At 37.6% G+C, this 25,319-nt stretch overlaps 2 protein-coding genes across 18 annotated transcripts in view; one reads left to right on the forward strand and one right to left on the reverse strand.

The window, feature by feature from the left end:
- Positions 1-10,617, reverse strand: part of CAMKMT (calmodulin-lysine N-methyltransferase) — a 416,383-nt gene extending 405,766 nt beyond the window's left edge. For 2 of the 3 annotated variants that reach the window (XM_081591947.1, XM_081591945.1), the window contains exon 1: positions 10,388-10,617. In XM_081591947.1, coding sequence (XP_081448073.1) covers positions 10,388-10,525 — 138 coding nt within the window. In that variant the 5' untranslated portion in view covers positions 10,526-10,617. Of the gene's footprint in view, positions 1-7,460; positions 9,899-10,387 lie in introns of those variants that run through there. The other variant, XM_081591946.1, reaches the window with a different exon arrangement.
- Positions 10,618-11,032: 415 nt separating this feature from the next.
- The window catches only part of PREPL (prolyl endopeptidase like), a 35,694-nt gene continuing 21,407 nt past the window's right edge, over positions 11,033-25,319 (forward strand). For 4 of the 15 annotated variants that reach the window (XR_014082457.1, XR_014082458.1, XM_081591900.1 and 1 more), the window contains exons 1-4: positions 11,033-11,150; positions 12,486-13,021; positions 23,214-23,336; positions 24,693-24,759. Coding sequence is in view for 13 of the 15 variants with exons in the window: in XM_081591900.1 (XP_081448026.1) it covers positions 12,806-13,021; positions 23,214-23,336; positions 24,693-24,759 (406 nt within the window). In the remaining 2 variants the exon portion in view is untranslated. The remainder of the gene's footprint in view (positions 11,151-12,485; positions 13,022-23,213; positions 23,337-24,692; positions 24,760-25,319) is intronic. The other 11 variants (XM_081591905.1, XM_081591912.1, XM_081591910.1 and 8 more) reach the window with 5 other exon arrangements.

Consider the following 25,319-nt stretch of genomic DNA (forward strand, 5'->3'; position numbering starts at 1 on the left):
TGATAGATACCTGAATGGCTATTAAAGTATTATTTCCAATTTTGCATGTCTGACATTTCCAGTAAAGTTTTTTTTTAATATATAAAGCACTCTAATAGTCATAAACAAATTAAATATAACTAAAAAGATATCTAAAACTAAATATACTTGGAAGTTAAGCAATAGACTTCTAAATAATCTATGAATCAAAAAACACACAATGGAAATTAGAAAGCATTTTGAACTGAATAATAAAAACACATTTCAAAACATGAAATGTAGCTAAATCCATACTTAGAGGGAAATGTATGGAAAAGCTAAAAATCAGTAAGCTAATTATCCATTGCAAAAACTAGAAAAAGAACAAATTAAGTCCTCAGAAGAGTAAAAGTTAATAAAGCAGAAAACAAACAAAGCAGGGGGGATTAACAACATCAAGGGATGGTTCTCTGAAGAGATTAATAAAACTGATAAACCCCTGATGAAGCTATTAAGGACAACAGAAAGAAGGTATAAATTTCAATGATATAAGGAGATCACTGTAGATCCTACAGGCATTAAAAAATGCAAAGGAATAGTATAAAGACTAATTTTGAATATTTAGATGAAATATTTTGAATATTTAGATGAAATGGACAAATTCCTGGAAAAATACAACTGACCAAAATTGACACAAGCAGAAACTGAACGTCTAAATAGTCCTAAACTATTTTAAAAATAAAATGCATAAATAAAAATTTTACCACAAAGAAAACTCCAAGTCCAGATTGTTCACCAGCAAATGACACCAAACATCTAAGTAAGAATTAATTTAAGTCTTACCACACTCTTCATTAAATTCTCAAATAACCCCATGGGATAGACACCTATTATGTGACAGAGGAAACTAATGAAAGGGAATGGTAATTTGCTCAAGGTCAGAAAGCTAGTAAGAAGCAAATTCAGGCTATCTGACTACAGAGCTTGAACTTTCAACACCTCTTCTTGTGGAGAACATGGTAGCCTGGCACCAAACATCACATTGCCACTTCCTTTAAGATACCTTCCTATACTAAAACTAGAAACCACATTTCCCAGAATCCCTAGAAGTCAGTTTCAGATGTGCTTTTGGTTTAGCTAACCACATGGACTAACATGAGATTTGAAAGAAAGAAAGATGGAAAGAAGAAAGATCCATTTCTGCAATGTGTGCTAGTAAGAACAGTTCTAAAGACATTTGGATCTTCAGCAGCTTTAGCAGAGGTTCCAGTGTTCACGCTCTACTTTAGTGGAGAGTGAAAGACTGAGCAATGGAGCACGTGCGTGCACACACACACATACACACAGAGAGGCCGTACAAGTGTCAAACCTTTGCTGGTAGACACAGAGCAGGCAAGGTGTACCTCTGGAGTCTATTGTACCAGAAACAGCTTCTTGATCACCAGAGATCACAGATAATGTGAAGTGATCCCAGAAAGAGGATCAAGTTCTTCATTTTGGTGGAGGTAGCATTTCTCTTGGCAGGCCAGCTTTTGTGTTGTTCTGGGACTCATTCTTTGTAGGTTCCTTTAGTTCCTCCAAGGATTTTATGAGCACTTCAGTTCAGTTCAGTCGCTCAGTCGTGTCCGGACTTTTTGCGACCCCATGAACCGCAGCATGCCAGGCCTCCCTGTGCATCACCAACTCCCGGAATCCACCCAAAGCCATGTCCATTGAGTCAGTGATGCCATCCAACCATCTCATCCTCTGTCATCCCCTTCTCCTCCTGCCTTCAATCTTTCCCAGCATCAGGGTCTTTTCAAACGAGTCAGCTCTTCGTGTCAGGTGGCCAAAGTATTGGAGTTTCAGCTTCAGCATCAGTCCTTCCAATGAACACCCAGGACTGATCTCCTTTAGGATGGACTGGTTGGATCTCCTTGCAGTCCAAGGGACGCTCAAGAGTCTTCTCCAACACCACAGTTCAAAAGCATCAATTCTTCTGTGCTCAGCTTTCTTTATAGTCCAACTCTCACATCCATACATGACTACTGGAAAAACCATAGCCTTGACTAGACAGACCTTTGTTGACAAAGTAATGTCTCTGCCCTTCAATATGCTGTCTAGGTTGGTCATAACTTTCCTTCCAAGGAGCAAGCGTCTTTTAATTTCATGGCTGCAATCACCATCTGCAGTGATTTTGGAGCCCAGAAAAATAAAGTCTGACACTGTTTCCACTGTTTCCCCATCTATTTCCTATGAAGTGATGGGACCAGATGCCATGATCTTAGTTTTAAGCCAACTTTTTCACTCTCCTCTTTCATTTTCAGCAAGAGGCTCTTTAGTTCTTCTTCACTTTCTGTCATAAGGGTGGTGTCATCTGCATATCTGAGGTTATTGATATTTCTCCCAGCAATCCTGATTCCAGCTTATGCTTCCTCCAGCCTAGCGTTTCTCATGATGTACTCTGGATAGAAGTTAAATAAGCAGGGTGACAATATACAGCCTTGACGTACTCCTTTTTCTATTTGGACCCAGTCTATTGTTCCATGTCCAGTTCTAACTGTTGCTTCCTGACCTGCATACAGGTTTCTCAAGAGGCAGGTCAAGTGGTCTGCTATTCCCATCTCTTTCAGAATTTTCCAGTTTATTGTGATCCACACAGTCAAAGGCTTTGGCATAGTCAATAAAGCAGAAATAGATGTTTTTCTGGAACTCTCTTGCTTTTTCGATGATCCATTGGATGTTGGCAATTTGATCTCTGGTTCCTCTGCCTTTTCTAAAACCAGCTTGAACATCTGGAAATTCATGATTCACTTAATTCCCTTTATAAAGCCCTTTTCTGCTTAAAATAGCTAGAGTTGTTTCTCTTATCTGAAAAGGAACCCTGACTACACAAACGCAAACTGAGATCAGAACCAAGCAAGAAACCATACCAACATGAATAATATATCTTGAGGGAAAAAATAGGCTTAAAATTTTTACATTATATAGAAGGTTTATAAGGTTGATTTTTTTAAATGGAACATCAGAAAAGTTGCTCTCTCTTTGACTTGGTTGAGAGTTTCCTTTAAAAATGAAAGGATGGGGCTTCCCTGGTAGCTCAGTGGCAAAGAATCTGCCTGCCAATGCAGGTGACATGGGCTAGATCCCTGATCCAGGAAGATCCCACGTGCCTCAGAGCAACTAAGCCCCGACGTCACAACTATTGAGTTGTGTTCTAGAGCCCGAGAGCCACAACTACTGAAGCCTGTGCGCCCTAGAGCCAGTGCTCCATGACAACAGAAGCCACCACAATGAGAAACCTGCGCCCTGCAGCTAGAGAGTAGCCCCTGTCCTCCCCAACGAGAGGAAAAGCCCGCAGAGCAATGACGACCCAGCACAGCCAAAGATAAAATACATAAACAAAATTTTTAAAATAAATAAAATAAAAGGATGAATTGTTTTAAAAGTTTTTACCAAAAATACAGTCTTATTGTTATCTATCATGTATGATTATGAGGAAGAAAAATACATCACTAAACAAAGCTTCGGAGAAGGCAATGGCAACCCACTCCAGTACTCTTGCCTGGAAAATCCCATGGACGGAGGAGCCTGGTAGGCTGTAGTCCATGGGGTCGCGACCAATCGGACAGGACTGAGCGACTTCACTTTCTCTTTTCACTGTCATGCATTGGAGAAGGAAATGGCAACCCACTCCAGTGTTCTTGCCTGGAGAATCCCAGGGACAGCGGAGCCTGGTTGGCTGCCGTCTATGGGGTCGCACGGAGTCGGACACGACTGAAGCAACTTAGCAGCAGTAGCAGCAAACAAAGCTTACTCTCCAAAAAAAAAATTAAGTTATAAAATGTAAAATGTAGATATTATAAATTGTCATAGATCTTGTCCAGTTAATGTCCAAAATCAAATGGCTTTTTTACTAATTAAATTACTCTGATGTCAAGGTAATGTCATTATAAATCACTAAGGTAAAAAGTTATTAAATCAACACATGTATAAAACTGGAAGAGGCTTTTATAGTTTAGTAAATTCCATGATCTACAATACGACAACAAGGTAATTCTCAAAGAAAGTAACAGGCAATATATTTAGAATAAATAAAAGGGAACATTTATTTACATAATCTATACACTTCTCAGAAAAGGTAATCACACACAATGGAGATCAATTCAGATTACTATTGATTCAGTTATTTCAAGGTCATCAAAAATGTCTGCAGCTTTGTGACTTGAGAGGATATTTAAATTTCCCATCAAGGTATAATCTTGTCAGCTACCGCTTTTAGAATATTGCCTTCCAACCCCCTAAGTAAATAATTAAGTAATATTCAAATGGAGTCATGCAGTGGGGTGGTGAAGGAAAATACTCAAAGTTCAGATATAAAAGCTTATATACCTTATAAATAAAGTTTGGGGTCTGAGCTAGAATTGTGAAGTCAAAAAGTACCTATAGAGAGCAGCTTCCTAAAATGGCAAAAAACTAGATGTGAAAAAGGAATATAGCCTTTTCTTTGCCACAGAGAATTCAGAAGGAACAAGAAGGCAATGAAAACCAAGTAGACAAAGTGAAAACATTCAGTTGTTTGAAAGCTTCAAAAAAAGAAATGAATGAAAATGTTTTCAACAATAACCAGAAAGGTGATGGATGTGTTAACTCATTGGAGGTGGAGGTGGGGAATCCTTTCACAATGTATACATATATCAAATCATCACACTGTATAGTTTACAATATGATTTGTCAGTTATATCTCAATAAAGCTGAAACTTTTAAATGGTGCATTTTTTACTCTTAGAAAAATTCATATAAAAGCATCATTTTTAGGACTCAAAACTTTTTAGGAATTAAAATAAATCTTAGATTTCTGGTCTTAATTTAAATAATAAAAATGAGCCAAATAAAAATATTCAGCATTATTTTAGGAATGGGGGCTAAAGTATTTAATCTCTGTAAAATTATTATATTTACTCTTAGGAAGACTATTGACTAATAGTCTAATAAATTTTACAGCTCTGAGAATGTAAAAAGACACATGCTTTCACACTTGAAGCCTTCTAAACTTTTTATTTTCTTTGCTGCACAGTGAAAAGTTCCTTTCTTTCAGGGACTTCCCCCGTGTTCCAGTGGTTAAGAACCCGCCTGTCAATGCTGGGGACATAGGTTTGATTTCCGGTCTGGGAAGATTCCACATGCCGCGGAGGAACTTACCCCGCCCTCTAAAGACAGTGAACCGTAACTACTAAGCCAAAAATAAAGAAACTTTTTGAAGTTTTATTTCTTTCAAAATAATTATTAGTGGAATATTTTGTTTTCAGATTGACAAGCTACATACTTCTAACTCAAGAAAACATTCCCGTTCACCATTTTTAACCTAAAGCATACTCCTAAATATTTTTAAGGAAACCAATAAAAACCAATTATTAACCTTAACTACTCAGAAACATAAAAAAAGAAAATCTCCTCCAGTCACTGATGTATATGTCAATAAGGTTTGAATTGCGGGGGTCAAGGGTGAGCATTACAATTTAGATGCTTAAGGTTAAAGTATGTTCCACAGAGCACACAAAAATCTATGTCATCTGTGACTATATAGCAGTATAAAGTTCTATAATCAGCTGAAATGTAAGTTTAGCTTCAACAATGTGAAAAATCCTTATAAATACAATGATGTATAAAATGTCAGAAAAAAAAAAGGAATGAAAGAGCACAAATGACCCTGCTCAGCTGCTGCTGTAGAAAGTGATCCCTAGTGATGTCAATAAAAACCAATGAAGAGTCCACCACTCAACTCCTCACTTACATAGGGATCTAAACCACAGTTCCCAGTGCAAGATCTATGGGCACAACCATTTCTAAGACATGGTTTCTTGGTGTCTGTTTGCCATTTTCTATCAAGAATTGGGAGGCATAAACAGGGCACAAAACACAGCACATCTCTTGTAACTGATTCTGAATTAACGGACCCTCTTCGTTCCATTAGATATTCAGACTGGGCCATGTGAACTGAATAGTGCCAAGGTGCTATTCCTGCCCTTCCCCATTGAGTTGGCTGCCAAGTTAATTGGCCTTTTTCACAAGCTTTTTACACCAGCTGTTCTTGTTATTGTCATGCATTAAATATTACAAAAACTAATGAAATAATAATTATGAGGAGTGGTAATCATTATTCCCCTTTATTTTTATATTTCTTCCATAAAAGTTAAGTTGAATGTTTTGGAAAGATAAAGGTAAGTTTGCTTGAGAAGTTAAGTTGCTTAAAAGTTTACTACCAATTTCACTGTGGGAAGCCAGCTGTATAAACTTAGAGAACTAATTATAATTATTTAGGACAATTTGACACTCAGATTGTAGCTTCATTTTAGCATATGTATCATTTTCATGACTGACCTTTTTAACCAACTTTCTCAATTAGTCAAAGAGGTAATAGGTACTCCTATTGTTAAGCATCTTGTTCTGGGAAGGATTTTGGTCACTCACATGGATTGTTTTTCTGGTGGTCAATGGTCTTCAATTTTTTCTCAAAAAAAAAGTTCTCTCTTTCCCTGACTATATTTCATCAAATCCAATACATCATTGATTATAAGATTCGATTTTTTTTTCTTCCTTTTGATGTTACATAGACTAGACTGCCTACTGACTGGGATGCCATCAACTGAAAGACATATCCCAATTTCAAAGATGTTATAATTAAAACTACACATCTGGGAATAGATGAAAAATGGTTTGAAAATAATCAGGCTCACTGGAAAAGAAGTTTAAATATAGAAGAGTAAAAACGCACTCAAAATTCTACCATTTGGGAAAAGCACAGTTAAACATCCATCTATGCATGTACATATAGCTATGAATAAGTTTTAAATGGCTCATACTATACATACTGTTTGTATTTTGTTTTAGATTGCTCTTTGATACTGTAAAAATCAGTTTTCTGATAAATGCATGATGATCTCACTTGGATGCCCATTTTTGCATACTTACCCAGTACACAGTTATTTTTATTTTAAAAAAATATTTATTTATTAGGATGCAACAGATCTTAGTTGCAGCACTTGGGATCTTCTATCTTCACTGTGGCTTGTGGGATCTTTAGTTTCAGCATGAGCAATCTTTTTAGTTGCGGCACGCAAACTCTCAGTTGTGGTATGTGAGATCTAGTTTCCTGAACAGGGATCAAACCCAGGTCCCCTGCACTGGGAGCAACGAGTCTTAGCCACTGGACCACCAGGAAAGTCCCCATAAGCTGTTTTTAAATGTTAAAAATAAATCAAATTCTTTGTTAGGAAATCATAATAGGATTAGAAAATAGACAATTAATTTATTTCTAACTCTGGAAAATAATTTCACTTTAAAATAATCAGAAATGGAAGAGATCTTAAAGAAATCTAGTTCCACTCCCTCGTTTACAGATGAGGTACAAATAGGTTGCTCATCATCATAGGTAGATCTGGGACTAAAGTCAAATTGTATTACATTCTATTCTAGAAATCATCCTGTCTCTTTCTGCATTGACAGTCTCAAGTGTACAGTACCTGCTTTAATTTAAACTGTACTATAAAATATTCCATTAGTCGGATTCTTCAGCCAAGTATTCAGACGTCTAGGCCCTATTATTCATTTTGTAGGTGGTTGTGAGATGTACGTAAGCATGTAAGGGTCACTGCTACTTTTTCATCTGCTCTACATCCCTTCCTCTTGGGAAATGCCCCTCCCTCACTCTAAGCAATAATGGCATGGTTGTTATTTTCCTTGCACAGTGTGGGCTGATGACCCAGGTCAAAGTGCACAATTCTCCTAGAAACAGCAATTGGTTCAAACTTGGCCTATTAGAGTTGTTTGGAGGAAATGATTTGGGTGTTAGGGAAAAGGGTTATTTCTTCTGGATCACTAGCTGGGTGAATGATGAGGTAGCTATTTTTGCCATCAGGTAGTCAAACTCAACAAAGAAGAAAAAAGAACAATATCCACAGCCTCTATTGATATTGATCCATAGACTTCCAGACCTCATCTGATTCAAGTGGGCACCATGTTCAAAAGTCAGCAATTTATCATATGACCTGGTATCAAATGATGAACTAGGTCAACCAGATTTTCTCTCCAAAAATATTAATTATAAAAGACAGAAAGAAAATATTGGACAGTTAAGGTAGAGGGCCATGGGATAGCACTGGAGCCCTAGTGGAAACACAGAATTGTGAGGAGAAAAAAGGAGACATAAGCAGATGTCATGAAGATGTCCCATAAGAAAGAGAAAAAGAATTCATATCTCTAGCATTGTTCAGATTTCTCAGTTTTCCAGTTCTGGATGCTTACAAGATACAAATGGTCTGTTCACTTGAAACATATTTACTAAGAGCCTGCAAATGTTTAAAACACAAGGGGGATTCAGTTATTACAGAAAAAGATTCACTTTCTCCCCTGCCCCCTCCAAGGGAAAAAAAAAACATATTTTATCTGCCCCCTTGACTAAGATTCTTAATTTGACCAACAGGATATTAGTAAGTATTTAAAATATTAATATGTTTCAGTGGTTGCATTTGCTCTCTTATACCTCTGTCATCACCATGAAAACATGTTAGCCAACTGATCTCAGGATTAGAGGCATGTGGACCAAGCAGGCAGCCTAGAGCCACTCAGCTCATCACAGCCTGTCATTCAACTCCCAGGTGGCCCACAAACAGAATAAATGCTCACTGTTATATGCAACAGTATGTGATATATATAATGGTGTTGCATGCAACAGTATGTGTATGTATTAATATCTGATGGTGTGGTTGTTACTCAGAGATAGCTCACTGATACAATACACTGAGGATAAGGTCCTGTGGGCCACTTAAAGACTGTCCTTATTCTCAGGCTTTCCACAACACATAACAGTATCTGCTAAAAATTACCTACCCAGGCCCTGTGCAGAAGATGCAGGTTAATAAAATAACATCTTTCCCTGGAGAGAATTCCTATTCTGGTGAGAAAGATGGATTCTAATTAAATGGTCATAAAATAACGTGAAAAGGGGTTACGCATAGAGTCACCTATGGGTCTAACTCAGCCCAGAGGGGTCAGCAGAGGCGTCACATAAGAGGAGATTGACACAGAGGTCTTAAGGATGAACAGTCATTTATTAAGTAGAGAAGAAGATAGAAAGATTCAAAGCAGAGAGCACAAATATACCACATTAAATTTCAGAGCGTGAGGGGAGTTCAAATGGCAGCCATGGCTGAAACTCACCCTTATGCTAAAGTAGACAGCAATTCAGAATGAATATAAATGATGGTCAACTAGAGTTTTTACTAAGAATCACATGTCATCATAATAAGGTTTGATTGATCATTTTAAAGCCTTAGTTAACTATTTTGATAATTCAACTTTGTTTCACTACAGAAAGTTCCTACAGTAATGATCTATAAGGACATGCATTTTATTATCCTATAATACCATTTGTAACATTAATAGCAAAACCAGATCATGAATGCTCTGCAAGGGCTGTCAATGTGTCAGCGAAGAAAAGGTCTTTGAGTGTGTCATGACAGCATTGGAAGGCTACAGTATGAAAAGACTCCCAGACAACTGCAAAGTAACCCCCAAAATACAAAACACACAATCTCAAATCAAGTGGCAGCAGCTGAGAAACTCAAAACACAAATCAGAAACGCAAAGTGTCCTACTGAATAAAGGTTTCAGCAGGAAACCCCAGGTAGAAGCATAACACTGAGGTATCAACAACAGACTTCACTTCAAGCAGTTGGACGAGGAGTGTCGGCGATGTCAAATAAGAAAATGTTCAAACTAGAACACCACTGAAGTTACCAGCAACAGCGGCATCTTCGAAGTGCTAAAAGATAACCGCCAGTAAACAACACACAGGATTTCACTGATCACTTCAAACTACAAGATAAACAAGCAACTATCTTGTGAAAGAGAAGGGGTGGGCGGGGGCAGCTCTTACAACTCCCTTGGCTCTCAGCTCCACGGAAGAAACAGAAGCAACACGTGCAACGTCACAGTCCCTACACAGTAAACCACGCTGATCACCAAGAGAGGGGCCAGATTTGGGGCTAGAAACAGGCTAGGAGTTAAGAAGCAAGGAGAAGAAACCAGGGGAAGAAAGTAAAACAGAAAAGAGCAGTATGGGCTGCGGGGCGGCGGTTCCACCAACCGCCAGTCTGTCTACTGGCGGGCAAGAAGAAAAGTCCCTCAGGTGCAGACTAATGTCTAGGAAGGAATCTTCTACTTCGATCGGAGTTTCCCAGGACTCAGCTTTGGCTGCCCCCTCCCTACCGATGCCACCTGATGCCTCCCTTTTTGGTGGGACCCGTAGGTGAACCAAGGGGGCGCTCCTCAGGCGGCTCCCGGTAAAATCGTGAGGGAACTCCCCGAGCTTCCAAGGGTAGAGGAGCTACCGTTTGCTTGCGAGGGGAGTGGCCAGAGGCAATAGTGAATTAAGAAGGCTCTCCTTTACCTGCCGCAGGAGCTTCCACCGGGCGGCACCCAAGGGCGCCGAGGTTGAGGGTCCCGGAGCGGCGCCGCTGTTTGCCTGGCCCTCGCTTGCCGTCTGCTCTGCTTGAGCCGCGGCGGCGTCAGAGACTTGAGATTCCATCCCGTTAGAGCTTCTTATACCCGAGATCCCGCCGCCACAGCTCTCCCCTGCCAGGACCTGCCTACTTCTTCCCAGTCAGGACCTGTGACGCCAGGCCTCCCTCCCACTGCCCTAGCTCTCGAGCCCTCCCCGAATTCCGCATTTCCGGTAGTCGCGTCTCCTTAGCAACCAAGGCAGCGCGACTCTCGCCACTGCACCATTTTGCTGGTGGCCATCTTGAGTGAGGGCAGACCAGAGGGTGCGAGAACTATGGCAGATCTAGGGCGACCCTGCCCCTTTTTGTTCTCCTCTCTCCTGTTTCATCTCGAGTTCTGAAAACTAGCAAAGATCCAAAAGATTTGTATTTTGAGTAATTATGATCTCAAAAGGAGAAAAATCCATTCCTGACCACAATAAAGATGGTGGAATCTGCTTAGAGCGCGTGCTAGTTGGGGGTTACGTAGAACGCGTGCTGCAAACTAGCTCTCGGCGACACTGGGTAGGCAGTGGTTCTGCTAGCTGCAGAACGCAGACTTCGGCAGGACGCGATCGAGGTGACGACTGCACTCCTTCCTAAGAGCTTCGGGTCCTCTGGGCGTGCCTTTACTCGTTTCGGTATCTAGAGCCAGACTGACTTTCAATTTGCGTACGTATTGGGGGGCGTAAGGCTGGGGGTTTCGTCCCTTCACCTCTTCCTCTCCCCGTCCAGCCATCCCTCAGTCTTTAGTCCTAGCTTTTTGACCGATGTCACTTAACTGCGTGACACATGGTACCACTCTCTCGCCTCGGATGCACAGGGAAAACGAATAGGTTCTCCCAGGAACACCCGTGTGTCTGCCCTACCCCCATCGTTAACCTGCTGTCTTCTCCCTGCGGGTGGAGGATGGATGGATGGAGGCTGCCGGCAGGGATGTAGTAATTTAGAGCCTTTATTTTCTCATACTTTATTTAATTTCTTTGTTTTTGCTGGTGTCGGCTGCTCATTCCTTGTTTCAACTCTCCTTTATTTTGCTGCTTCGTAGCTGATCCGAGCTGTGGTAAAGCTGACGCAGTATTTTCCCTTTGCTACCCAGAAACATTTTGTGGAAGACTTCCATGATGACATTCAACAGTGTGCAACATATCTAGATATTTCCTATTCCAAAAATAGTAGCCAACGTTTACTGAGTGGTTACTACGTTCCAGGCACTTTATTAAGATAAATTTTTAAACATAAATTATTTTCTCATTCTTAGAACAACTACTCCATAGTTAGTGGGGTCATTATCTCTGTTTTGCACACGACGAAACTAAGCACAGGTGGTAAGTGCAGGAGTGAAGACCTGAACCCAGGTTTCTCTGACTTAACTACTCAGTGGCCTTACTTACCATGTTAGATAGGTTAAAAAGAACGGGCTTACCAACAGAAATCGGATGGCATCACGTTTCTTGTGTGCATCCTGAAGTGTTTTTTGCAACTAAAGAGCTAATTCCCTTTTTAACATCAAAGTCCAATTGTTTTTATTTGCAGATAGACTTATTCCTCTATAACTTTCTGTCGAGGTGACCTGGGGTAGTTGCTTAAACCTCGCTGAGCCACAGTTCGCTCACCTGTAAGATCAACATAATAGCTACTCTATCAGGTTCCTATGAAGTTTAAATTAGATCAAGTATATAAAAGCATCTGGCATGTAGCAAACACTCAATAAACACTAATGCCTCTTCTACCTTTATTCAGTAATTAGTCTTTTCCAGTTCATCCTGCATAAATTGGGTTGGCCAAAAAGTTCATTTAGGTTTCTCCATAACATCTTGTGAAAAACTGGAAGAAACTTTTTGACCAACCCAGTACACATAAAAGATAAGATCTGAATTATGTAAAATCAAAGCCAGTTTGCCTTTAAAAGCCCTCAGAGTTCCTGAGATTCCCCCATTATGTCTTTGTATTTATTGCAGATTTTTGTTTTGTCTTTTTGTTTGTTTTTTTTTTGTTTTTTTTTAGTTTGCCCATGTGTGTACCAGAATCAGTGCTGCATAGTTTGAGCTTGATAAGATTGATCTTACTAAAGAGACATTTAAATCACATCTGCCAAGAAGTATGACTTGAATGAAACTAACTTGTACAAGTTTTCAATACTTTTAACCTGAGTTATCAGCTGTCTGCAGTTATTTGTAACCTGAGGGGTACACAGCCCCAAAGGGGAAAGTTAAGAACTGCAGATCTTAGATGCTCTGAGAACCCACTGCTGTACAGTCATTCCTATGAAAATCATTCTTGTGCTGGCAGCCCCTAAGGGAGCATAAACCAGGGACTTTGATACCATGCAGAAGAGCAAATTGTTTCTCCAAGCTTTGAAGTATAGTATTCCTCACCTTGGGAAATGCATGCAGAAACAGCACTTGAATCACTGTAACTTCGCTGATCATTATTACAGTAGAATAAAATTGAAAAAATATCACCTAACCAAGTGTCTGCCGAATAAACCCAGGATCTCAGAGTTAGCAAGAAACATCCCAAGTCGGAACTTCTCATGTAAGGTATGGACTGTTTAAGTTAACGTCTGTGTAGGCCTTTAAGATTAATTTTAGCTTAAAAATAAAGAATGGGTAGGAGATCAGTTACTAATTTTTTCGGTAAATCTGGTTTGATTTTTTAAATGGCCAGACTCAATTGTCTGTAGTCATATGAAAGTATAAAAGAATATATATATATTTATAGAGCTCTAATGTAATATGTAAAAATGTACATTTATAAAAAATGATTCACCTTAGGAATTCCTTCCTATGCCTACCAGTGCAACTCAAAATATAATTTGCCTTCTAAAATTCCTGGACTGTTATAATAACTCTTAATAAAATCTAATAATATGCTGATTGTTTTATGAATCCCAAATTAGTAAACTTCAGTGAAAACCGCTTAATTGTGCTACTTCTCTGTTAAAAATTGAAAACAGGATTTGCATTCTTGACCACTGTATTCCTCTAGAAGATGCTTTCGGACCATTGTACTCTGGCCAGACCCCAAGCCATGGGCATGACCTCAACCTTGAGGACCTATTGCCTTGTATGTAGAATGAGCACATATCCTCCGTTGCCTCTGACAGTCTCAGTTTACACCTATTGTCCATTTGTAGTTATTGACAGTGTCCCCTTTCCTCCCAGCAGTGTCTTAGGCTGGCAAGTTATGTGCTCATCCTAGTTATTTGAGTTAAGCTGCTGGTGCTGTTACCCCTTGACATAACCTCCCCTACCGCATACTTGCTATGTCCTTAGATTCCTTAAATTGCATTTAGGAGTGATATTCTTGCAATATTTTAGCATATTTTGTTGTTTTAGTATTTTAATTTCTAGTTTCATACTAATATTTTTAGTCTCTTTTGACTTTTTTATTGTAGTAGAATATATGTAACAAAATTTTCCATTTTAACTATTTTAAGTGTATAATTGCATGACATTAATTATGTCACAGTGTTCAACAGCTGTTATCACTATTTCTAAAATCCTATTGTCACCCGAAAAAAATAATACCTAGAATTCCCCACTCCTGCCTTTCCTGAACCGTTTATGAACTAGTTTATGTCTCTATGAATTTGCCCATTTTAGATAATTCATATAATTGGAATTATATAATATTTATCCTTTTGTGTTTGGTTTATTTCACTTAGCTTAGTTTTCAAAGTTCACCCATATTGTAGCATACATGGGAAATTTATTCCTTTTAGTGGCTGAATAATACTTCATTTCTTTTATATACCACATTTTATTTATCCATTCATCTGTTTATAGACACTTGAGCAGCTTCTGTTTATAAAAATGATTTTTTAATCTTATTTTGCTCAATTCTGGTTTTTTGTTTCATTTTTGTTCTTTTATTAGCTCATACTTATTTGTTATGGGGCATTTTGGGGGATTTTTGTTGTTGTTTGCTTTCAACTTTTTAATCTTAGATCTAGACTTCTACTGTTTACATTTCAGTCATCCAAATTTTTCTTTTTATAGCATCTTAGTTTAGTTTAGTACTTTCTTTTTTTACTCAAATTTTTCAGTGTCTTTTATTTCATTTTTACCCTTTGTGTGTGTATTTGCACACATGTCCTACTTGAGAAAGGTAAACTTTAAAACTTACCTATTGGACACATTTTAGACATTTAGATCATTATATTTTGAATTGTGTCTGGAACACTTTGTTATCTTTCACTTTTATCCTTCATCTCAGTTTATAAATAGTAGGCAGGAATTACCCTCAGAGTGACAGCTGTGAGATTAGCTCACACCCTATGCAGGAGTTGGACTATTTTTTCCCTCCACTTGTCCCTGAAACAACTTTTCAGTTCCCTTTCATAGAGCCCTGTTGTCTGGAAGCTTTAACCTGCTCCAGTGGCTTAATAATTCCTTCACCTGGTAATGGCCTGGCTTTCACATGTCATACATCAACCATTCCTTCTGTGAGAAATTATATGATCTAAAAGCTGTAGTCCCTGTCCTTTATGATCGCTGGGACCTGGGGAAGCTGTGAAGAGATCTGTAGTCAAAAATGCACAGCTAAGGAAGCATTCACTCAGCTTCACCTTTGTCTTCTCCTATGGGAAGAACCTGGAGAAGGAAATGGCAACCCACTCCAGTATTCTTGCCTGGGAAATCCCATGGATGGAGGAGCCTAAGGGCTACAGTCTGTGGGGTCACAAAAGAGCCAGACACAACCTAGCAGCTAAGCAGCAACAACAAATGGGAACAGCAAAGTAGAAAAAGTAATCCGTGCCTTTTAGGCAAATTAAAATGTATTTACTTAAAGACTTGTTTAGATAAGTTAACTAAAGAGTAAGGGAGGGAAGTCGGTAATAAAAATGCCAGAAAGAAGAGCTGTAGCCATGACTGGTGTGTCAGGACTCTGATCTCTCTGACTGGAAATAAAGGGGGGAGTTTCAAGTTGGTGCTCTCTCAAAGGCCTCCAAATGCTAAAATTTCATTATTTTATATCTCTACCTTGTTAACTTACAACAACTATCATCCATATGTTTGGGAACTCTGTAGTACCAACTCCTGCAGTTTGGCTTTGTATCAGAAATCCTGGGAAACGTTTCAGAAATACAAATTCCTGGATCTCAGCCCACATCTGCTGGGTCAGGATCTACTGGCTGAGGCCTGGGGATTCGTTTTTTTGTCCTAAGTTCCTCAAGCAACTCTGAAATTCCCAGTCTGCCAGTGACAGCGGATCAGCATTTGGGAACTAGACACACTTGTGATCAAATGTTGCTGACCTAAACCTCACTGAATTCATTCATTTCTGAAACTCTTTCTGGCAGGTACTGTGCCTTTCCATTTAACATTAGCCAGATGGCAAGATGAACTTACTCCATCACACTCATGCACCAACTAGTAATATTCGAACGCTAGCATCAAACCAGATACCCCTTTCTTTATCTTTCACATCATCCTGTTCTGCTCTGCCTACAGAAATAATTCCTGAAATCTTTGATCATTTGAGATACAGAAAGAAAACCAAACAAGGGGGAAAAAAGGTTAAACATTTGCCCGTTGACTCTTTGTACAATATAGATTAGCAGTTCTTAATAGTAGTCACTAAGATAGGTTGACAGATATTTCCTTCACTGGCATTCGTGATCTGTGATTTGTGGGAATCACTGGTTCTGAAGGTTCAAAACTTGAGAAAGACAGAAAGAAAAAAATTGTAGTCTCACAATAGTTTTTTCTTTTTTGATAATAGTTCATGGAGTGGGACTGCATTATAGGTGCCAATTCTCTATTGAGTTTTTTTCTCCACATTCCATTTATTCTTTAACCTGCTGGAGTATGGCTGCTATCCCCCATTAAAAACCCATTGTTGCCAAAGATGTAACATATTTCAGCCCAGTACGCACTTCCCTTTCCCCCTGTTAGAGAAGCTCTCATCAGATTTGACATCCTTGACCATTCCCTCCTTGAAACACTCTTTTGGCCTCGTGATTCCACGTTTTCCTGGTTTTCCTTTTCCTACCTTACAAACCAACCCTCCTCAATCTCCTTTTCTGACTTTTCTTCCATATGACTTCTCAACTTTGGAGTTTCTCAGACTTTGGTTCTGGCGCTTTTTTTCTCTCTTTAATTTCTTCCTAAGTAATTTTATCCATTCCTTAGATTTAGTATCATAGCAGTTATTATCTTCATCCCAGATCCACCTCTGAGCTGCACAGGATTAATCTCTAGTTGGACATCTTACTGACTTCTCAAACTATCCACAGTTGAACTTCAACTCTCCCAGCCCTGACTCAGCTCTTCTTTGTCTCATTGCTCTGTATGCAGTTGTTCAAGCCAGGATGTAGGAAAACAGTAACCTGCCATCACATCCATTAACAGTGTATACCTAGCTTCGTGATTTTTCCCATATCACAGTACCACCTGGGCTATTATTTACTTAATTATTTTCACTTAACCAACTTGTCTCATCCCAAGGAATAATAGTCATCAGTCTGATGTGTTATATTCTTTCTAATAAAATATTCATATACCTCAAATCATATATACCATCATATCTGACATGCTTTCAGAAACACATTAACTTCCAAAATACATGGTGAATCTGTCCGTATTTCTCTATCTCTACCATTATCAATCATCTTTCACCTAGGTCACTTGTTGAAGCCACATAACCAGGTTCTTTGCTTGCCTTCTCATCCAACCCATTTTCATACAATTGGAAGAGTGATTTAAAATATAAATTAAATCATGTCACTCCACAGCTTAAAAACCCTTCTAGAAGTTCTTTTTCTTTTTTTTTTAGAAATTAATGTCTTTGTATTTTTATTTATTTTTTGGCAACACCATGCAGCATGAGGGATCTTAGTTCCCTGACGAGAAATGAATCCAGGCCTTCTGCGTTGAGAGTGTGGAGTCTTAACCACTTGACTACCAAGGAAGTCCCCAGAAGCTCTTGACACATAAACTCCCATTTTCCTAATCATGTTCCTCAAGACCTTGCAAGATCTAGTTCTTATCTCATTTCTCTAGAGAGAGAGGAAGAATAAAGAAATATATGAATAAAATATATAGTATATCAGAGGCAATAGGTACAATGAAAAATAAAATAGGACAAGGAAATATTAAATAAACCATTTGGGGCTAGGAGGAATTCTTATTTTGGTCGAGCAGTCAGGGCAGGCCTAACTGAGAAAAAAGACTACATTTGAGCAATAGCTTCAAGTGGGTGTTTGGGCATAGGGCAATAAGTTCTAAGAAAGTGAGGTGGAAGCAAGCTTGACATAGTCAAAAAACATAAAGGAGCCCAGTGTGGCTCAAAGTCAGTGGACATGGGAAGAGTGTAGTAGCAGATGAGGTCAGCAAGATTTGTAATGGGGCAGAATTCTGTAGGATTCTAGACCATCATAAGGATTTTCAGTTTTCCTGTTTAACAAGATGGGAAAACTTTGGGTTGGATTTTGAGTAAAGGAGTAATACGGTCTGACTTTAGGTTCACTCTAGTTTCTCCGTTGAAAATAGACTGGAAAGCAGAGGCAGAAACAGAGCATTTTGGCTCTTTCAGTAATCCAAAGAGAGATGATACTGGTATCACCAAAATAGTAAAGGTGTGAGACGTGCTCAGATTCAAGATATATCTTGAAAGTAGAATTGAAAAGATTTGCTTGGGAGAAGGCAGTGGCACCCCACTCCAGAACTCTTGCCTGGAAAATCCCATGGACGGAGGAGCCTGGTAGGCTGCAGTCCGTGGGGTCGTGAAGAGTCGGACATGACTGAGCGACTTCACTTTCATGCATTGGAGAAGGAAATGGCAACCCACTCCAGTGTTCTTGCCTGGAGAATCCCAGGGACGGCGGAGCCTGGTGGGCTGCCGTCTTATGGGGTTGCACAGAGTCGGACACAACTGAAGCGACTTAGCAGCAGCAGCAGCAGCACATCAGTCAGTGGTTGCTAGAGAGAAAGACAAAGAAAACTAAAACTTCTACGTGTGAGCAGCTGGAAAGACAGTTGTCATTTATGAAGATAGGAACAATTGCCTAAAGAACAGGAGATTTTTGTGGGGAGAGGGAAAATGGGAACATTGGATATTCAGTGTTGGACATTTTTTTTAAAAATACTTGTTAGAAGTCCAAGTAGAAAATAATGAGTATTATAGTCAGTTGGGTATAACAAACTTGTTCAGGGAAAAGGATCAGGCTAGAGAGATAAATTTAGGAGTCCTAGAAAATAAACAGCATTTACTATTTAGCATCATAAGACTGTATGAGATCACCAAGGGAATTAGTGCAGACTAGAGATAAAAGAAGTGGTCCAGGGCATTTTGATGTTAAGAGCCAAGCAGTTGAGTAGGAACTAGCTGAAGAGACTGAGAAGGGCCAGTGAAATAGAAGGCAAGCAATGTGAAGTGAAGTGAAGCCTGGAAGCCAAGTGAAGTGTTCTTAGGAGGAGCAAGTGATCAACTGAGTCACAATGCTGATAGCTCTCAAGTACTGTGATTACCTGGAATTAACATTTGTACTTCTTGATGTAGGGGCCATCAGTGACCTTGACAAGAGCAGTCACCGGAATGAGAAGGGCAAAAATCTTACTGGGCTCAAAGAGAGGAATTAGAAGCAGGGAACATAGGAGACAAGTCTTGCAAAGGGTTTCACAGACGCTTAGTATGAAAGTGAAAGTGTTTGCAACCCCATGAACTGATGCTTAGTATGGTTCTGCCTAAAACAACACAGGGATGTTTCTTAAGGAAGTTTAAGATTTTTATGATTTTTAAGTGTATTGATTATTTTCTGTCTTTTTCTGCATTAATCGAAATGGGCCTGAGATATATTTCCTTTATTTGTGATTACACTGATAGATTTTTCTAGTGTTGAACCATCCTTTCACTCTTAAGATAAATCTTCATTGGTCACATAGGATTTTATTATCACTATTGTTTTTGTTTTGTGTTTTTTTTAAATACATTGATCTATCTTCTAGAGTTTTTTCAATCCATATTGTATAGTAAGATTGATTTTTAATTTTCTTATATTGTCACTGTCTAGTTTTAGTGTCAGGGTTATATTAGCCTGCTAAAATTAATGGCACGGTTTTATATAATTGGACTTTTTTTTTTCCATAAATAGTTAAGATATGAGATTATCTGTTTCTTGAGGATTTGAGAAAGCTACCCTTGAACTTACCTGAGTTTTGTGTCTCTTTTATAAAGGGACACTTAATTATCAATTTCTTTGATAGTTATTGGCTTATACAGCTCTTCTGTTGTTTGAATCAGTTTTGCTAATTTATTTTCTGGAAAATTATCCATTTTATCATATGTTCAAATGTATTAACATAAAGAACTTTATTGTAATTTTTAAAAATCTTTGTTATATCTGTAATTATGCCATCTTTTTCATTTCTAATATTTTTGTCCTTTTAAGTCAAGTTTTATACATGTCTTTCTTCTTGGTGTTGTTTAGTCGCTAAGTTGTGTCCACCTTTTTGTGACCCCTTGGACTGCAGCACTCCAGGCCTCCTTGTCCTGGGCCTCCCTGTCCAGGCCTCCCATATCTTTCTTAGTATATTTTTAAAAGAAACAACTTTTTCTATTTTGTTGGTACTTTCTTTAGCTTCTTTATCAATTTCATTGAATCAAACTAAATTTATTTCCTTTCTTCTACTTACTTTAGGTTTATTCTCCTTTTCTGTCTTAAATTGAAATTCTCCATATTGCATTATTTCAGGGGACTCATAATGTCAGCTTGTCCCACTGTTCATATGCTAAGCTTAATAATTTCAATAAAGGTGATAATTGCTAGTTCTCTCCATTGTTAAGGGGCCATTATTCCCTTTGCAATTACTAAGTAGAATGTAGGGTAATACTTTGTGCAAATATTTTATTACCCAATATCATTTCACCTAATGAGTTTAATAACCATGGATGATCTTTACCCTAATCACTTGTTTCAGTGGGGGTTGCTAATGTTCTTCCATTTCTGTTATTCTTTCTACATTTATTAGCTAGTAGTATTCTGTAAAAAAGTTTTCCCCCTCTTTTGTAGTCTTTTTATTCTTTTATTTTAGTTTGGTGTGTGTTTTGTTTTTTACTTCTTTTTAAATTATTGTTGAGTTTTTCGTTTAAAGTAATCAATTACAGTCATTATTATTTTTGATGCTCAAACTGCCCTAAATGTGGCCAGTAGGAACCCCCTCAGACTGGCCCTTGTGTTCTTTTCACACATTTCCATAAACCTTTGAACACTTCTTGCTTTCTAACACAAAATGTCCTAAGCCTACTTTTTACTCTCCCTGTCCCAGGCTTGGAATTAGCCGTTTATTAATGGCACCATCTTTACTCAAAGCTGCCCAGTGTTCTTCTGTTGTGTGATTTTTCTGTCTTTAGAGTTCAATGATGTTGCTCTAATAAAGTTTACATATTCCATTTTTCTATCTTAAGAGTTTTCATTATTAAAATGGTATTGTAGTAGGCCACCCAGAAGATGAGGAACCCTGGTTCTTTTTTCCATTAATAAAGTGACACTGTACATGTAAACTCTTAAAATTTAAAGTTAAAGCTCTCCTCATCTCAACTCCATTAGGCAGTTTATGCCCTTAAAACCAATGAACTACTAATGTATTAAGATACTTGGCTAAAATCGATAGGTATAGCTGCATACCCTAATGATAATGCTAGCTAGCATTGAAATGAAAGCTTGGAACATCCAGTGAGTATTGTTGAGGACAGAGCTTAAACCAAAACCAACGTGGGATACTTTGTGAATATTATATAAAATCTCAGTTTCCCTGGGAGTATTTCCTTTTGAGGAATTGTTTACAAAACGCTTGAACTCTACTTCTGCTTTATTAAGGCAGTTCAAAATCCTGTTGATTTCAGGGTTATTCTGCTTCAGATAAACTCACTTTATTTGGATTTGTGACACAGTAAAAAAATTAAGACTGTAAGGTAAGTGTAGGAGGATAGGTATTGGGCCCAGCCCTGTTGCCTTTAGCCCTGCATTAGCCATGGTCTCAATAAGAAAGAACCAGTGCTGAAAAGTGGCAGAGCCCAGCTCTTGGTTTGGAATGTGCTAGGGGCTGCAAGGTAGTAGAAAGAGGTACTCTCTTTGTAGCTCTCCTGACTCTAATTCTAATAGGAATTAACAGATAAGCATATATCTGGAAATAAAAAGTCAGCTCCCATCACTAAGTTATAGTTTCAAAATAGATTTCTAGTAATCTCTCTCATGCTTTCGATGATAATAGGAAATTATTGGTATAGATATTTTGCCTCACTAAAGATCAACACTAGATTTTGTAGAGATACTTTAAAAAAAAAAAAAAAGGTAAACATATGAGCCTCTAGTATTTGAACTTGTTACTCAAGCACATTAATTATATTATTGAAGTAGAGAGTAAATGACTAGTGTAACGACCATTATAGCTAATGTGAATCTAATCCAAATCATCAAGCATCCCAAAAAGTCTTAAAACTTTGTGAAAATGATTAATTTTCCATTTAATTTGCTTTGGTGATTTTTCTATTCTTATGTTTAATTTTAGATTATAAACTCATTATGATATAGACTGTATCACTTACATTCTCTACACTGTTGGTAAAGTATCATGGACACACTTGTGCAATACATATTAACCAGCTGTTGGAGGTCCTTACCAAAGGCTTAGTGCCCCTCTGGCACACATCACTGTACAGTTGTCATCTTTGGCAGAAAGGTGACATTGAAAATCTTCACTAGAATTCTTTTCCTTAAGCAAGGCAAACTCATGGTGTATTGAATTATTGAACCCTTTTTTAAATTTGAGAACTGAGATTTTTGCCTTACCCAAATGCTAATAATTCATATGGTATTTATGTGCTCAGCAGACATCAACTTAAGCTCTTAGCTTATTAGGGACTCCTAATAAGACACGGAGTGCTTTATTTAGCTTTCACCTGTATCTCTACTTACTAATTTTCCATTATTTTTCCTTATTCTTCCTTTTTTAAGATGAATATATTATCTTATTCCTTATCTCAAAAGAGAAGTTCTGTTATATAAAGCCTTAATTCACCATTTGATCTGATAAAATAGTTCTATTTGGAGGATTCCTTATCCCCACAAGAGAAGAAAATTACGGCTAGTGAAGACACAAAGTAGTGAAAACTTCTTATCATGACTCTTGCTGTGAATAAAATAATAATGAACACTTATTGATAATGTTAATGTCTTCCTCTGCCTTTGATATTTTTCTCATTTTAGGAGGTATTTTAGTACTTTATAAAATTCAGCAGACTTCTGCTTCTCACACCTGATTATTAAATGTGTTTAAGTGTTCATAGGATTTCACTGACTGCTCTCCCATAGTATTTCTGAGCACTCCTCAGCACTTCTTAGTACCTCTGCCTCTTGAGGACTCACACGTTTACATTAATGTGTGCACGTGCCCTTAGTCGTGTCCAACTCTTTGCAACCCCATGGACGGTAGCCGGCCAGGCTCCTCTGTCTATGGAATTTCCCAGGCAAGAATACTGGAGTGGGTTGCCATTTCCTTCATTAAGTATCCACCTCATTTTCTTTCTTTACATTTTTAAATGAAAAAGAGGAAATGACTTATTAAACTTACGAAACAATATTTAAGATCTATGAAATGCAGTTTATTTCATAGGTATACATCTAATGTAGTATTTGCATGAAAAGCAAATAAGAATTATCTTTAAAAGGTGAAAGTTTTTTTTTCCTAATTGAAATATTATGATCATACTGATAAAACTTTTTTCCAGAATTTTCTGTCTAGTAAACAGGAAAACGAAAAACCCATCTCAGAAAACATGGATGCGTTTGAAAAAGTGAGAGCAAAATTAGAAACACAGCCCCAAGAAGAATATGAAATCATCAATGCAGAGGTAAGATGTCTTATCTCTATTTTTTAAAACCTTACATTACCAGTTGGGATACAAATGAAATACCTTATTTTTTTTTTAATTAATACCTTATGACTTATAATGTTTATGATTTATAAACATAAACCCACATCCAAATTAGACTGATTTTGGCCTTTAATATATGCTGAAAAACTTAAAGAACAAAGAATAAGCTAAGTATGATCCTTTAAATAAACTGTAAAGATCAAAGCCAAGATGAATTTCCAAACATATTAATTTTGGTTTTTGGAAACAACCAATTCTGCTTTAAAATTTTTTTAAATAATTCCAGTGAGAAGTTTCAAGTGAAACTAAGTCACTGCTTCATTATTTGGAAAGTATTTGATTGTTCTAGCTATACTTTTTTTTTAATAAAAGAAAATTCACTTTGAACAGTTTAATACCATGAAAGCCAAGTATTTGCTTGACCATTTTGTGTTTACCACACTCATAAATACTCAGTTGAAACTGACTGAACATACACGTTGAAATATTTTTTTTGAAAAATTTTTTGATAAGAATGGAAAATAGAACCACAGCTTATGAGTGAAAATTGCATACATAGTAGAATGAAAATAGCAATACAGTCCATGGAGCCACAGAGAGCCTGACATGACTTAGTGGCTGAACAACAAAGAATCAGGAATTCCAGATTCAAATCACACCATTAACTAGCAGGTAGTAAATGTCTTAAGCTACCTAATATCATATCAGTCAATCAGTTGCATTTAATTTGTAGGAATTAGACAAGAGCATGATTCATGTATTGGTAATGGTCTTTCTCTCTCAAATTGCCTTTATCTGTCACCTCTACAGAGGGTAAGATGCTTTGTGTAAAATCAGATCAAACCGTGAACAGTTGGCAGTGACAGCATATTTTAGAGGAAAGGATCTCAGAAAGGTATTGACTGGGTTTTCAGGCTAGTCTTAAGTCATGGTTTTCGCATCTGCATAATTTTGGTTTATCTTAACGATGCCACTTGATCTCTGTTAATTGTCAGATGTTCCAAAAATAAAGCTAACATGGTTCGTCCATTCATGAGAACTGACATAGGTTTTGTTTTGCCTTCTCTTTGTTGTTTCTTTCATTTATGTATTAGAAATGCCTCCAGTGATTGTAAATATATGAAAACCATATCTTGATCACTATATTGTATATTTGTATCCATTTAATATTTTTTCTATGTTCACTCATAGACTTCAACAGGTCTGCTTTTCTAAAAGATCTCATTTCTTCATCTTGAATAGTCAGACCATTAAACAATTAATTAAATTGTGTTTAAACTAGTGGATAAATTATTATTATTAAATAAAAAATTTGTTTCTTTACATTGTCAGATTAAACATGGTGGTTTCGTTTATTATCAAGAAGGCTGCTGCTTGGTTCGTTCCAAAGATGAAGAAGGTACCGTGCAGTTTTCCTTTTTAAGAAACACTTGATTTTTCTGATTTCACATTTTTCATGAGAAATTTGGTATTGATTTTTTTAATTTGTATTTTCTGTTCCAGTATAGTTGATTGACAGTTATTCGTCTCATATGTACTGTAAAGTGATTCACTTATACACATACATATATCCATTCTTCAGATTCTTTTCCCACATAGGTTATTACAACGTATTGAGTAGAGTTCCCTGTGCTATACATTTAGGTCCTTGTTGATTATCTGTTTTATATATAGTAGTGTATATATGTTAATCCCAAACTCCTAATTTATCCCCCTCCCTACATTTTCCCTTTGGTATCATAAGTTTGTTTTCAAAGTCTGTGAGTGTGTTTATCTTTTGCAAATAAGTTTCTTTGTATCATTTTTTTTAGAGTCCACATATTAAGTGATATCATATGAAACTAATCTTTTTCTATCTGACTTACTTAGTATGACAATCTCTAGGTCCATCCATGTTGCTGCAAATGGCATTGTGTCATTCTTTTTGATGGCCAAGTAATATTCCATTGTGTATCTATA

The sequence above is a fragment of the Giraffa tippelskirchi genome, chromosome 4, assembly GCF_054371585.1.
Source record: "Giraffa tippelskirchi isolate mGirTip1 chromosome 4, T2T-mGirTip1v1.2.pri, whole genome shotgun sequence".
NCBI lineage: Eukaryota > Metazoa > Chordata > Mammalia > Artiodactyla > Giraffidae > Giraffa > Giraffa tippelskirchi.